Genomic DNA, 15,032 nt, shown 5'->3' on the forward strand with positions numbered 1-15,032 from the left:
CAACTGCAGTGTTAAGTTTGAGGTGCTGGCTAGAACTTGTGTAATGTACCTTTGGTTTAAACTGCGGTGTTACATCCATATCCCTCATGTTCCCTTTAAATTGGTCCACGGCTTGTGCTATTCTCCCCCATGTCACAGTATTTGGTTACTAGCAGAGTTAGTCTGTTAGTAGACTAACCTGTCCGGGTGAGACAGTGTCAAAGCAAAAAGCAATTACAAGTGATACACTACCAAACCTTCTTACCCTTAAACTTGTTGCATTTAATACATAACTACTATTAGTATTAAAAATGTCTGTGTACAAAATTCTTGTGTTTTTCATCTGATACAACAAAACCTAAATTATAAAAAAAAACTACTCTAGAGGCCTTGACCAAAAATTGTGAGGTAATTCTACATTAAAGAAAAATGTAAATGTAATGAGCAGGAATTGAACCCAGATTTGTGCGTGGAAAGGCAAGTTTGTTAGCCATCACATCATCATCATCACATTCAGAACGGTGTTGTTTCTCTGCATGTAGATCACACTGTAGTACTTCTTGCCACTTGCTTAAGCCCTGAGCTGCTTCTGGGAGTTGTGGTTATGGATGAATGTTGTATGTCAAAACTCTGCCTTATGGTGAGAAGGATATGTGTGCCTGATTTCAGCCTTTGGTTTAAAAAACAAAGCTATGGAGGGAAAAAAACAAACAAACACAAGCAAGCAAACAGATTGTGCTTTATAGATGAATGAAGAAATGGACTAGCGATAGCTTTAAGGAAAATGGATTTCAAAGTTCAGCGTAGCTTATAGTACTACTTTGTAGTAATGATGGTGTTTTAACCGTTAAATATTATTTTAACTACGAGATATCCATAGCTTTCACTGGTGCAGAGTATTGCCAAAATACATAAGGTTAGCAACTCTGAATGCTTTTAACTAAGAAGAGGGTTAAAGGAGCGGCATTCATCAAGGCTAGAGATGTGAGGCTTGGCACGCACCACTGGCTCACCCAGGTTATTTTTAATTTCTGCCGTCTTGTTTGGACTTCTGTCACTGCACTGCTTTCCATTCAGAAGTTCTGAGCTGTGGAGAGTTTCTCTGCCAATAGTCCTTTAGCATCAGAAGCTTAAAAAAAAAAAATTCTGTCTCCTCGGCAGACACCCAGGATCTCAGGTTACTGCCGGGCCATTTTTAAAATACTGCTGAGCATTGAGCCGGTTGCAGCTGCAGAAGTTACAGTCATGGCCAGTCTGAAAGGCTTCCTTTATTAAAAACATGAAAAAGTAAAATGACTCGACCCATTTTTGTGTATGGAGTTGTGTTGTTTTTTTTAACCTCAATACTTCCCTTGGCAACAGATGAAACTCAATTAATGGAATGTGGGTTTTGACCCACCTGGTCCCAAGCAGTATGCACATTCAATTATACCGTTTGTACGAGTGTATAAACATACATTGACTTTCAATTAAATATATGAACAGTGAAGTCAAAATTGATAGATTTGAGATGAAAAGGTGATGAGGTGACAAAAATAACAGAGCCACATATGCACAGGCAGTTCCATCACAATTGAACGAGTAAGGTTACCATTTCCAGTGGTGCAAAGCATTTGCTACTGGGACATTTGACTATTTTCTATTCTTTCAGTTGTACATGAATAAGAAGGTGGGCTTGGGTTCAGCGTCGCATTTTCCCTTTGGAATTGCTCATGAAAGGAGAGCGAGCAGGGCGGCACAGTGGCGCAGTGGTAGCGCTGCTGCCTCGAAGTTAGGAAATCTGGGTTCGCTTCCCGGGTCCTCCATGCATGGAGTTTGCATCTTCTCCCCGTGTCTGCGTGGGTTTCCTCCCACAGTCCCAAGACATGCAGGTTACGTGGATTGGCGATTCAAAATTGGCCCTAGTGTGTGCTTGGTGCTTGTGTGTGTCCTGCGGTGGGTTGGCACCCTGCCCGGGATTGGTTCCTGCCTTGTGCCCTTTGTTGGCTGGGATTGGCTCCAGCAGACCCCCGTGACCCTGTGTTCGGATTCAGCGGGTTGGAAAATGGATGGATGAAGGAGAGCGAGCAGTGCCGGATTCCAAGACATGAGCACTGTTGGAATAATTGTACAAAAACAGAATATTGCTAGAGAAAGAACCCTCTGCAGATTTAAAGGCAATGGCATGCAAGTGTACTACCCATACATTTTCCTATCTACGCATCAGTTGGTAATTTTTTGTCAGTTGTTTCCATTTTTCTGTCGATGTTTGTCTTTGTAACAACACTTCTTTCTTACATCTCTGAACCTCTTTGATCATTTTGTCTTTTGCCTCCACTGTTTTTTCTTTCAGCCTTTTGTTTTTTCCATCAAAGTTACACTCTGCCAACTTTTCTCCTACTGTTTTTCCTCACCTTCTTGCTTGCCATACAGTCCCCTTTACACCAAACATCTAAGCCGTGTGGGTGGTACAGTGCAACATTTAATGTCCGCCGGGAAGGCACATAACCAATGCCTTGTTTACCAGAAGATGGTCTGTTTGTGTCACAGTGTCCTGCAGGCTGCCCCTAGGGGACTTCAGAGTTGCTATGGAGGAGAGGAGTGTGCCAAGTCATGTCGGCTGTAGTAGCACTTGGCTCCTGTGTTGTGAATGTTTATTTGATGATTTTGTTTAGTCCTGTTAGAGACTGCCAGTACATGCGTGATGAATGGTACTGCATGCTAGCTGAAAGTGTTTACTTCTAAGGCTGTTGTGGGCATCTGCACAAGTGCACTTTACAATTACGTAAACACTGCACATCCATGCTAGGAGTAAACATTGTATTCATCTGCATAGGGCACCTATTTGCTATTTTTTCAAACAGCCGCATCCAAATGAGTCTGATTACATAATGCACTGCAGAGCACATTGTCCCCTGATGGGGCTCTTGTGTCCCGTTATGCAACAGACTGTCTGCGTTCAGATTATTAAATTGCAGAGAGGCATAGCATGCCCTTGGGCTGAGCTCATTTCCAGGCCATGTGCTGTTAGTAAACAATGAGCAACCTTTAAACGCTAGCAGAAATTTTAACTTTATTTTTTTCATATACTAGTGCAGCCTATGTTTCAGAAAACTGAAGCAGAAGGGATGTGGCAGGGCTTGCTGATTCGTCTTGTCTCGAGAGTACAGGTTTCTACTGGGAGCGCAAGTCTCCGATCACGAGGTCAGGCATTGCTTTTTCTTGCAAGCAGAGGTCTGCTCCATTTCGGTAGCTTCTTTCATGGATTTGTCCATGCTCATGCACAGAATCAAATAGGTCTTTTAATGGAAATCTGGCAGCACGCTGTGTTGTCGGGAGAGAGAGAGAGTTACAGAGCGATCCGTTCCATGCCAGAAGACTGTGAAAAGAAAGTTGCAAGCTTTCCCACCTCAATTATTTCTCGGACTGCCTCAAATCCAGTGAGGAAACAAATCTGTATGCATAAACTTTTGTCAAGTAGCCATTAAAGCACAATGCAGAAGACACAGCTTTGCACGTGCAGCTTTTGTTGGTTTTCAGTTAAATTCAGGGAACTAGAACATTGCCAAAATATTAAGTGCTTTTATTAACATTTTTAATGCAGTTTGCTTCCTTTATAGCTCCCATATGCAGAGTAAAAGTGTGGGTCCCAAATCTGAAAAGCAATGTGTTAAAACTCGGGTGAAATTGGTGGAACTTTCTAGGTTCAGAAAGCTCACTAATGACGGATGGACAGCCACGGCGTATTGTCCATTGAGCCTGTGTGCAGACTGCCCCTGTAAATAACATCACTCCCCACAACCCTGGCATTGGCCACAAAAGCAGTGCTTCGAAAGAGAATGCTTGGCTATTTCACTTCCAAGAGCAGCAGTATTTTTTTGACTAGTACATTTTCTAGGTGTTAATAGCAGGTCAAGTTGCCCCACACTGAGTGCTAGATTTCATGCAGTATATATTTACATTTCTATGGCTCCCAAGGATATACAACTGTGCCATATCTGTGGTGTTGACCTTAAGCCAAACACTTTAACTTTTCTCTGTTCTAGACGTGCCAAATTACGACTGTACCTTGAGCAGCTCAAGCAGCTGGTACCCCTTGGTCCAGACAGCACCCGACACACCACTCTCAGCTTACTGAAGAGAGCCAAGATGCACATTAAGGTAAACTCTGGCAACTTCTTTTTTTCTTTTCCTCTGAGGAGAGGAGTGGAGTGGAAATGGTAAAGTTTTGGGCTAGTGTTGATAGAGAAAAGCATCTGCTCATGGAAGATGCTGTGTGACGAAACGTTTTCGTTTATTTCGCTTTATTTTTACATATCAGTTTTCACTCTACTGAGGCATTTATTCCAATTTACGATTCGAATATGGCAGAATGCGTTTGTTTACTTCCAGTAGCTCAGCACTTGTTTTCTGAAGAGGCCACTAGTTTCCATGCTGAGCTGTTAAACACACACATCTATGAGCTTGTAAAACACAAGCAATTTCTGTTAAACTGTCCAGGGTCTCAGACAAGGTGAGTAACAGAATGGCACCCCCTTGGATTCATTTAACATTTTGAGGTAGCAATTAGTGCAAATGTGTTGCACCTATCTCTCAAACCCATACCTGTCTGTGCTTTTGAAACAAAGTCATGAAAGAATCATTGCTGTCTGCTTACATGCAGTGTAACCGTAAAATTCGGAGAAGCCCTTACAGAGTCGGGACTAAGCGCTGCTTCTCGCTATTCTAAAGGGCCAATTCACATTTCATTAATACTATTTGGGTTTGTAGAAAGCTGAGAAATTGTGCTTGAGATTGGTGGTGAGGTGGGGAATGAGAAGAATATACTGTATATGAGAACCCCCTTTGTCTGGTGAGTATCTTCACCTCAATCTGACAGGGGAGCCGTCACCTATTCATATGTCACAGTAAAAAGTCTTCTCAGATACAGACTTGACCAGACTGTGCAGCATGGCTCGAAACATTTGTTATCATACAGCAGCTTACAAAAGTATCGAGTCCCTTGACCAATTCTCGTTTTACCGAATAATAATTCCAGCACTGAAATTATGCTCTCTATGATAATTTTATTTCAACCACTGAAACGCAAAATATTTTCTTTTATTGACACTGTTTTACAGAAAATGTGCTGTTTACATAAACCTTTACTCACCTTACTGTAATATACATATTTTGGAGCCACCTTTTGCAGCAGTAACCGCTTTATGTCTGTGGCAGTGCATATGCACAGGCATTCTGTGTTGCACTGGAGTGATTTTTGGCTCATTTGTTCAAGTTGTTCAGGGTAGGCAGATGATTCATGTGTGCCTTAGTTTTCAAGTAGCATTACAGATTCAGTATCACATTAGGATTAGGCTCATTGAACGAGTACGAGCAGTATGAAACGGTACTAAGATCTGCAGCTGCCTGTAACCCCAGGAACATTTCTGTGTTTTGTATGATTTCTATTTACTCTGTAGTTCATTGACAGCAAATAAACACTGTCACAAGTAAGCCGCTAGATCGTTAGTCGTCCATTTATCTGAATGGTGCGTGTAATTCCCAGCATCCTTAGTATGTGTTCCAACTGTGCCACCTCTGTGAGCTCCCGGGACTGCAGCTGGGACGTTCTTCAGTCGAGCTGGGACGTGTCTCATTATTGTCAGTTACTGGTGGATTTTCATGCCATCATTGTTTTTTTCCAGCCCCACAAGGCACTGTATCATTATCAGAAACTGCAGGATTTTTAAGCATAAGGTTGACATACTATATTGTACATATCCATGTTTCAAACGCTTTAACTTCAATTGTGTTTTGTGATTTCATGTATAGTAATATTGCTTCACTGTTAATATGTTTGAAGTGTTTCTCTGTAAATATGTAATAAAGCATATACTTTTTTTGCCATTTATTTTTCATTATGGGAATTTTTTTAGTTAAAGTTGTCGCTTACGTTTGTTAATAAGTAACACAAGTTCAATTCTTGTAGGAACAGCCTATATTTTATTAAAATTTCCGACACTTCACTTCTTTGAATTGTATTTCATTTTTTGTTCTAATACCAATAGGTTACTTGAAGATTAAACTCTTTTCTTTCTCATCTCCGCTTTGTCAGAAGTGATCTTTTCTGATTCACTGTATTAGGTTAGCTGTTCTAACTTCATCTATTGATAGCCACGTAGCAATTGTATTGTCTGGCCTAAGTGAGGAAATTTAAAAATGGTTAAAATTCAACTCCTTATTGGTCTTATTTCATTATTTTTTTACTTGTGCATTTCTTCTGAGAATATTAAGATGCTAAATGTGATGAAATTGTGGTGTTTTTATGTTTCTTAACTTGAAATAGAACATTTTATTTTTCATAGCTCTAAACACAAGGGCAGATGCAAAACTGTGTATCAGTAAAGAAAGTACTGAGTTTTAAAAATGCAGTGCCCCCTTAGCATATGGTGGTAGAAAAACACAAACTGGAGCAACCTCTTGTAAGCGGAGTACGCAGAGTGCTCTTCTACATAAGCTGTTACAGTTAGCAATGCAGCAAATCTCTAGGTGTTCTAACAAACAGACCTGATTAGTAAAACAATACTTGGCACGTCAGACTGGCAAATACTGTTTAAAAATGTAAATATTCAGTACTTGATAAGGCTAGCAATATGGAAAAAATTACCACCCTCACCATGAGTAGGATAGAGTGTAGGATACAGGACGGGCAAGCGATTTGAAGAGAACTTTCACAGGTTTAAAAATGTTTCAGAGTTCCCGTCTCTAATTTGAATCTGCTTATTGATCTTAGAAATTAGAAGAGCAAGACCGGAAGAATTTGAACATGAAGGAACAGCTGCAACGGGAACATCGCTACCTCAAACGCCGACTGGAGCAGTTGTCTGTGCAAGGCCTGGAGAGAATCCGCACAGATAGCATGGGATCAACCATTTCCACAGACTCTGAGCAAGGTAAATATCTCGGTGTAGTAGAGCCTGAATCTCCAGGCCTCTTAGTCGCAAGCAAGAAAAAATGGACATATTTAATTAGTGTTACATGTAGCGGAACATTTAGGAAACAAAGATGTAAAACTAGCCAGAGCACCAGCATACCCCATTCCTGTGTGGCCTGTTTTATTAGTCTGTGTTTAATTTGGTTATGAGAGATCAATGTAATGAATATTTACTGTATAGTTAGGTGTGCTTGACAGCTTGCTAGTCTCGAGACAGAGACTTCTTGAATGTAGTGTAAATGAAGAACATTTAATGGCGTTGCGGTTGGTTTTGTTTAGAAACCACTTTTTGTAGTTCTGGACATGGGGCTTAAAACTTTTAGTGGTTTGTGAGGCAGTGACTACAAACCCTCAGAGAGGTTCCTGCAATTACAAACAACAATTTTCATTCCTATGTTATTGGCCACATTAGGCATCAGGAACACTGGGCATGTGCCCCAGGGCCATAGAAATTCCACATGCATGTTAAGCACATTTTTGGCATACAACTTCGTCAAATAAAACGTACTACCAACAGATCCAGACCCCACTGTCCCTAGTTTGAGTGATTATGGAGCCCCTAAGTGGTGTCTTTAAAGGTCTTTTGGCCGTTGGTTAAATGATTTGAGCAAACACAAATACTTTAAAGCGAACGGACACTTTTGGTGGCTGTTTGAGACGATGGACATCCTTGAGATGAATGTCTCCAAGGACATTTAGGGGGCAAGATATCCCCATGCCTACATGACACAATATTATTATGCAGTAAAGGAGTAAAGGTTCCAGTTTAGTTGCACTATAACTAACATTTCAAAATAAGCCACATCTTATTGGATGTTTTATTCCATTGTCAAGATCTCGCACGGAATTGGCTGTGTGTCAAAAGTTCCAGTGCTGAAACACACTTTTTGGTTAAACATTTAGTAATAATACAAATATGTAATTTAAGTGGATGGTGTGATTATTTTTAATATAGTCCATTTATAGTGGACTGTGTGTATGTGTGTGTATATGTACCTGTACAGTTGCATGTGTTTGGTGCAAAGCAATTATTTTTTTTTTCCATACAGAGGTAGACATTGAAGGGATGGAGTTCACCCCTGGAGAGATGGACAGTGTTGGCAGCGTTAGTGATGGAGATGACCACTATAGCCTCCGGAGCAGTTTGAGCGATGGAAGCTACCCACATTCCCGCAGACTGCAAGCCAGACTTTCCTAGTGTTTATCTGACAGACCTCACCAGCATAGGACGTGAATACTGAGGGCACTTAACACAAATGAGAAGAAGAAAATTCCAGAGGTGTCAATTACCACTCTTCCAGGAAACCAACCCTGACCACAAATACTCTGAAATTAACTTTCATTCCCCATAATCCCCTCTGCACAATAACCACATAGTAAGATAAGCAGAGCCGTTATGGTTAAAGTGGGGAGAATTGTGGTGTGGTGTACAGTTTTGACTTGGTAATCGGAACCTTTCTTTTTAAATATAAGTATATATTTGAATTAGGTGGATATTGTAGAACTTTCCTATTTTATAAGGAAAAATATATGATATTTCTTTAATTCGACTGCACCAGACAGAATTGGAATTTGATTCTACGCACCTTTTGTAAATATGAGATACTAAACAGTCAGTAAAAATTTTAAATATAACTGCAATGCAGAATTCTCGCACACCGTCACTCCAGACAGAGAGACAGAAGGGGTCTCGGTCACAACTACAATGTTGGCTAGGTGGCAGAGCACATGTCTGCATGTCGCTCATACGTCTCCCTCTTCTGTGTTGTCTTCAAAGCTTTTTAAAAGAAATCAAATCGTTTCATTTTTTTGGGCCGGCTAAAAAAATGAGGTAACTTCTCCTCACACACTACCAGTCTGAAAAGGCCAGATGTCCGAGTGTGAACATTTTTTCTCTACTCGAGTGTTTTTCAGTGTATAAGTCGGGTGCTCAGGATCAGTAGCATGTTGAATATCTACCAGCTGGCCCTCACAAAATGATCTGCACTAGAAATTTAACTTTGCCGTGGGAGAGGGCAGCCACTACTTAAAAAATGTGACTCTGTTTGGTGTGCCACATACACAACAGTGACATTATTTGCACCAAAAAATGTATCTTGTTAAGGGACATTTGATGATTGAATTGTGGGGAACACTCGTTGCTTTATTACTAGTCACTCTCACTCAAACAAACCTGCTCCATCACTAAAGTAAGCAGATAATGAGTTCCTGTGACGGTTGTGCACCGGATTGACAGAATGCAATAAACCGGGGTACTTGCTAGTCATCCAAAACTTCAGTTGTTCACATTTGATGTGGCATGGATGGCCACTGCGGAATTAGACAATTAATTTCAAGAGCCGCTGACCAATAGGTTGTCCCGCAGCATGCTACCATGGGTACAGTTGGTTATCCGTGTCCAGCTGTAGAAGTCACTTGTCGCTCAAGCAATTCCGACTGTTAAGACAAAAGAAGTCTTAGTGGTCCAAACACGTTATTCAGATACACTCTAAGAATAAATCAAAAGTGCTGTGCTACCCCAGGAGGCGCCTTAAGAGCCCAGGTTTCCAACTTTAGCGTTCTGCACTGGAGCACAACTCATTTAGAACACGGCTTTACAAACTGAAACAACGAAAGCCTGGCCTGCAATGTTCTCCAAAGCAAAAGCAGTGTGTGTGTGTGAGAGAGCCACTGGGATTGATTTGATTTGATTCGTCCACCGGGCCTCGTCAGTTGGTTTCATGCATACAAGTCAATACTGTACCGAAAACAATGCCAGCTCTAATGATTAGCCTGTTCCCAAGATTTTTTCGTTCCTGTGTAGTGTGCTTAGTTGCGCTCCACACAGACTGACGTGATCTTTCTCAGCCAAGATTGACTTTATTTGGTTTCTTTTTTTTTCCCTTCCTCTCAGATGTACTGTACCATAATGCCAGTCCCAAAGGCAGAAGCATTGCTTACAAGACAGTATTTGTGCATTGTTTAATTCACCTGCTTTTAGTAGCTTTATGGATATTACCATTTGGATTTTATGGTACAATTGTCTTGTTTTTACTTTTTGTTCACCTGATTTGCTGGTGAGGGAGTGTGTGCTCCCCTGCAATGCAGCAAACTGCACACAGTGTTCGGTGTTCATGTAGGAGCATTTGAATTTTTCAGGACAGCAGCTTTAACTGCTTATATTTTCTACTACTGCTGCATACAACTCAGTGCTGTCATTAGAGCATGGCGTATGAAGAAAAGTTAAAAAGGACCAGTCTGTATAGAAAGGTCTCCAATAAAAAAAAAAAAATAACAAAACAGAAAAAAACAAAAAAGCTACAAAACACTTTAAAACAGGTAATTTTAGCAAGCGTAGACTATATTTCCTGTATTAAAATTTTGTATTATATTTTCTTAAGTGTTCTCTATGATCAGGCTTGTATAGAGGAGGGGAGGGTTCGGTGCAGACCCTACCAGAGTCTCAGGGTCTCTTTGCCATTGTAATATTGTGCCTTGGTGACTGTTTATGCCCTCCTTTGTTAAACACGGGCAGCTACACGTGATGTTGTCGGCGAAATGCATCCGCAGGGAAGCAGTTGGATAGGCTCGTGTGCCGCAAAAGAAAAGTTCTGCCATTGAGTTGAGGAACAAAGCTACACTGCTGCAGGCACACTTGCGTCCTGAAGATGACGCACCACGACAAAGCACTGAAAGGATCTTTTTCCAGATGTGTGCTAATGCACTGGAAATGTGTTTATGCTGAATTGGAAACAGAAACTGTCACAAATGTAAATGTTCTCAGAAGAGCCTGGGCAAAACTTTCAGGCTCGGGTTTGCAGTTCACAATTTAGTGACCCGCTGATAGTGCAGGGGGTGCTCACGGGGACGGGCAGGTCCTTCCCACCGTCTGCCCCTCTGCTCGGTTCAATTTGGGGGAAGGATGAGGTGAGGAATCCCTGTATGAGATGTGAGCGAATGGCATCAGTGTCTCTCGATTCCAAGACACCCTTTGCCAGTCGCTCTGGCTGCGCCTCTTGCGTGGGTCGGCCCACTGAACGAATAGCAGCGCCATCTCCTAGCAGTTGGGATTCCCACCTTGCCCCCTTTTGTTTTATTTGCCTTGGAGATTCAATTCTTTGTACATTCAAGTATGAAACGAGAGGGTCACATTGGCAGAATGGTTGTTTCTTTTAATGGCACCAAAGTTGTGGTTTCATAGGAAAAACAGAAACGGGGCTGTCCCGTCATGACGTGTACTTTGGCGGGATGAATGGACCTCTTCTTCAAGACGAAATCTTACAGCCGCTTCCCTGCACCTTGGCATGGATGCATTTGGGCAGCATTGGCCGAAGGGCTGGGTGCCCTCGTTTCTAGCAGTGTGATACAAACACAACAATTTCATGGCAGCTCTAGGGCCTTGTTTGGATCCTTATGTACCCCGAAAAGATTTGCCAACAAGTCCTATGTGTTTTTTTTTTTGTTTATTATGTTATGAGTAATAACACACTTTGAATTTCTTTTCCTTTCTTTATGACGGAAGGAGCAATCAAATGGGGGTTATAAACGGCAGCTGAAAAAAACTTTTTTTTTTTTTTTTGTTTTTGTGAAGCATATTCCAGTATTGTATAAATGTATACCACGTAGAATAACAAATCCCTCATTCTGTTTAAAGGAACAGCAATATTGTGAATTTTAATATTCTGCTGGAGAGGTGGCAGGAATGTTTAGCTCTTTCTAGTGACTTTTGGGACTAACTTCTGTTTTTTTCTTCCTACTGATGGAAAGAAAAAAAACAACAACAACCCACACAAATGAATAATGTGGAGTTTGACTCTAGTCGTCCAGTTCTAAACACGACTGTTAATACGACTTCAATTCCATGTCTTTGTTTAACACACTCTTGGGTGTAAAATACGGGATTGGGGTTTGGAAACACCTCTTGCACAGAACCTCCCTTTACTAATTCTTGGAAAAAGTGAAATGAAAGGACGAGAAGTAGTTTAACACGTTAGCAAATCATATCCAGCATCGAGCCGTGTTAATGATGTCGCTTGTTAACCACTAACCCCAGTTTGGATTCTTATTTCTAGTAAACTCAGTTCAGTTCTTGGAACACAATTGCTACTGTAACATGTGAACTTGAAAAGATCACATGTCCATTTTTTTGCCATTTTATATTAAAAAGGTAAATATTTATAGCAAAAAAAAAAAAAAAAAAAAATTGTGAAAAATAGCCATTTCAGTTGCTCCCTAAAGTCTCCAAGCAGGGTCCACGCTAACTGGTCTCCTGTTAAGGGCTGACGGTGAGAATGGGGACCATCAAGACAGCCATTTGAATCTCAAGAACGCCATGGAGAGCAAGAATGCTGTAAAGTGGCAGGAGCTGAGGCCCCAACGCAGTTCTCGGTGGGGGTCGGTGGTCCTGTTGACTGCATCCCATTCATCCAGTCCAGTGTGTTTACAGGAATGACACTGGCACACAGGTTTGGCACCTGATCACTCGGCCAGCCTTTAATAACCGCTTTGCACTAATTCCCATGCTGTGCCAACACCTGGAGAGAGTAGATGTGGGATCTGAAGAGATTGGTGGTCACAGGGGGTTCCATTTTAAATGAACCGCACCGTTCAGGAAAAGAAAAGAAAAAAAAAAAAAAAAAAGGATGATCAGTGTCCTTCCCTTGGTTCCTATCTGCCATAATGAAATGATGCGAATCTGATGACATTCTGCGGGGGGTCAGTCACTCATCCCGCTTCCCTTTCTATCAAGTAGAAGGTTTGACGTTTCTGTTGAGGCCGAGGCGGCGTGTAGTTTCGTTCGGAAAGGCGGGGAGGCCTGAGGCTTCTGGTCTTTTGGTGCTGTGTTCAGGCAGCCCTTCATTTCCTACGAGGGTAGAGAGGATTTGCCTGAGGAACACTGAGTAGGGAGGGTTCTGTGCCAGAGACCTGTGAATATGTATCTTTTTAGTAAACAAAGTGCTTCTTGAATCCTAAGATGTATAATATTGTACAAGTTCATTTGTATACATACAGAAGTGGTGCTCACTGCCCTACAAAGTATTGTGCTGTACCATTTCTGTCATTGTAAAATAAATAAAGCAACAAAAGTTTTATAAAGCTGCTTGTCCTCCTTCTCGCAGTCATTGTGTCTGCCATCGTTGTGCTCAGCTTGCTTGCGTTTTTTTCCTTTGTATAAAGATGCTTGAAGCCAACACAGTTGGGATTGATATGACTACTCCTCGAGTTAATCGCCGGGCTGATGATGTCCATATTCTGTTCCAAGCTGATGTTTGCCTTCTCTGTGAGCAGCACACCATCTTTAAGATGGTTGCCATCACATCCTGTTAGTCCACTGGAAGAGATGATGGGGAATTTCTGAGGTTACCGTGAGAATGGCAGCATTAGCACTTGTCATGTCTTCTATTGTGGACTTGATGCTGTGCCTTATGGGTGTTTGACATCACTTTTTAGGTGCCCTGGACCTTGTATGTTTCATCCAACTCTGTTTTATATCGATTGACCATTTTAATGTGTAGTATCGATGTTCTAAAACTTATAGTCAGATGACATTTAGAAGATTTTTATAGAATGTGAACAAAGCATCCTCCATTAAAGTCTATGGTGGGTCAAAACCTAACCTGAAGGCCATGAAAATGCTCTACACAAATGGGACATTTGGAAACTTTTTATAAAGTTGGGGTATTTCAGTACATTTCTGAGGTGAAGAAATGATATTTAGAATGTTTTTATGGTTGTGAGAAAATGAATAGATTTTCCACAGCAATTCAGTTAATACAAGTCAATGAAGGGTCAAAACTGACCCCTAAGGCATGGCAAGGTAAAAAAAAAAAAAAGATTTAAAATTTTTCTATTGTTCATTTATGGGGGAAATGACAGAAATTTTCACAACAGATACACTTTAGGGTGCTTTTACTGATTTTCGATATGTCATCAATATACTGCAATGTGGCTGGCACTGCTGCATCCCTGCTCCCCTCCTGGGTGCTCTTTGCATGTGCCCATGTGGGTGGGTATGGTTTGTGTGAGGAAGTGCCCTGTTTAGATGTTGCTAGGATACCCTCTTTGATCCTGAACGAGGAATACAAAACATACGGATGAGTGAGTCAGACCTACATAGCAAATGTTATACACACATCCTTCCCCACAGATATGGGCAGGGTGGCATGGTGGACTTTGATGATCCTAACTTCACTTGGCACTGCAATCTCCAGGGGCCTCATGCATAACGGCGTGCGTAGAATTCTCACTAACATGACGTAAGCACAAAAGCTGAAATGTGCTTACGCACAGAAAAATCCAGATGCAGGAATCTGTGCGTTCGCCAACTTCCGCGTTCTTCCGCTACATGAATCCTGCTTAGCGTGGAAATAAACGCACGTGCACGCACCTGCTGTCCCGCTCCAACTCCTCCCAGAATTACGCCTCTTTGAATATGCAAATCAATATAAATAGCCCTTAAACCCAGCGTTCTGTGAAAACACAATGGCAAAAGTACGAGGAAAAATAGAAGAATTTCAGCGAATACGAAATGGAGGCAAAGAAAAACGTACTATTTGTTGGTTTAAACAGTTATATAAGCAACAAAAGGAAGTTGATTGAGTGACATAGTGTGTCAGAGAAACTCGAAAGCTCAAGTTCACAAAGTCGCACAGTGCCCGAAATAAAAAAGAAATCACATATCAAAGTCGGCGTGAAAAGGCGACTCGTAGCCCAACGTCTTAGTGTCATATGAAAGCTTATTAGGGTACAGTGAAAAAAAAAAAAAAAATGGCACACAGTGTGAAAAAAGCACGAAATGTCAACTTTAATCTCGAAATTTCCACTTTAATCACGTAGTTTATTTTGTCATTAAAGTAGAACATCATAAACTTCATCTTAAAATCGTTTAATTTACTAGTTTCTCAAATCCCATCGTAACTAAAGTAGCACGTTAAATGCTTTGTTTTGTATTTGATCTTACAGTATATATGCTCTATGTGCCTGAATCACTACGTGCTCCTCCTCCGACAGGACACAGAATCCATTACGTTCGTAATATTACAGCTCTCCGAGTAATTAAAATACTGAGAAGTATACGTGATATTTTCATGATGATATGAGTTAAAGCATGTTATTAAACATG

At 41.2% G+C, this 15,032-nt stretch overlaps 1 protein-coding gene across 1 annotated transcript in view; it reads left to right on the top strand.

The window, feature by feature from the left end:
* Positions 1 to 13,006, top strand: part of mxd4 (MAX dimerization protein 4) — a 49,291-nt gene extending 36,285 nt beyond the window's left edge. The window contains exons 4-6 of the mRNA XM_028801636.2: positions 4,005 to 4,119; positions 6,731 to 6,890; positions 7,981 to 13,006. Coding sequence (XP_028657469.1) covers positions 4,005 to 4,119; positions 6,731 to 6,890; positions 7,981 to 8,129 — 424 coding nt within the window. The 3' untranslated portion in view covers positions 8,130 to 13,006. The remainder of the gene's footprint in view (positions 1 to 4,004; positions 4,120 to 6,730; positions 6,891 to 7,980) is intronic.
* The last annotated feature ends 2,026 nt before the right edge of the window (positions 13,007 to 15,032 follow it).

The sequence above is a fragment of the Erpetoichthys calabaricus genome, chromosome 5 (genome assembly GCF_900747795.2).
Source record: "Erpetoichthys calabaricus chromosome 5, fErpCal1.3, whole genome shotgun sequence".
In the NCBI taxonomy this organism is placed as follows: Eukaryota; Metazoa; Chordata; class Cladistia; order Polypteriformes; family Polypteridae; genus Erpetoichthys; species Erpetoichthys calabaricus.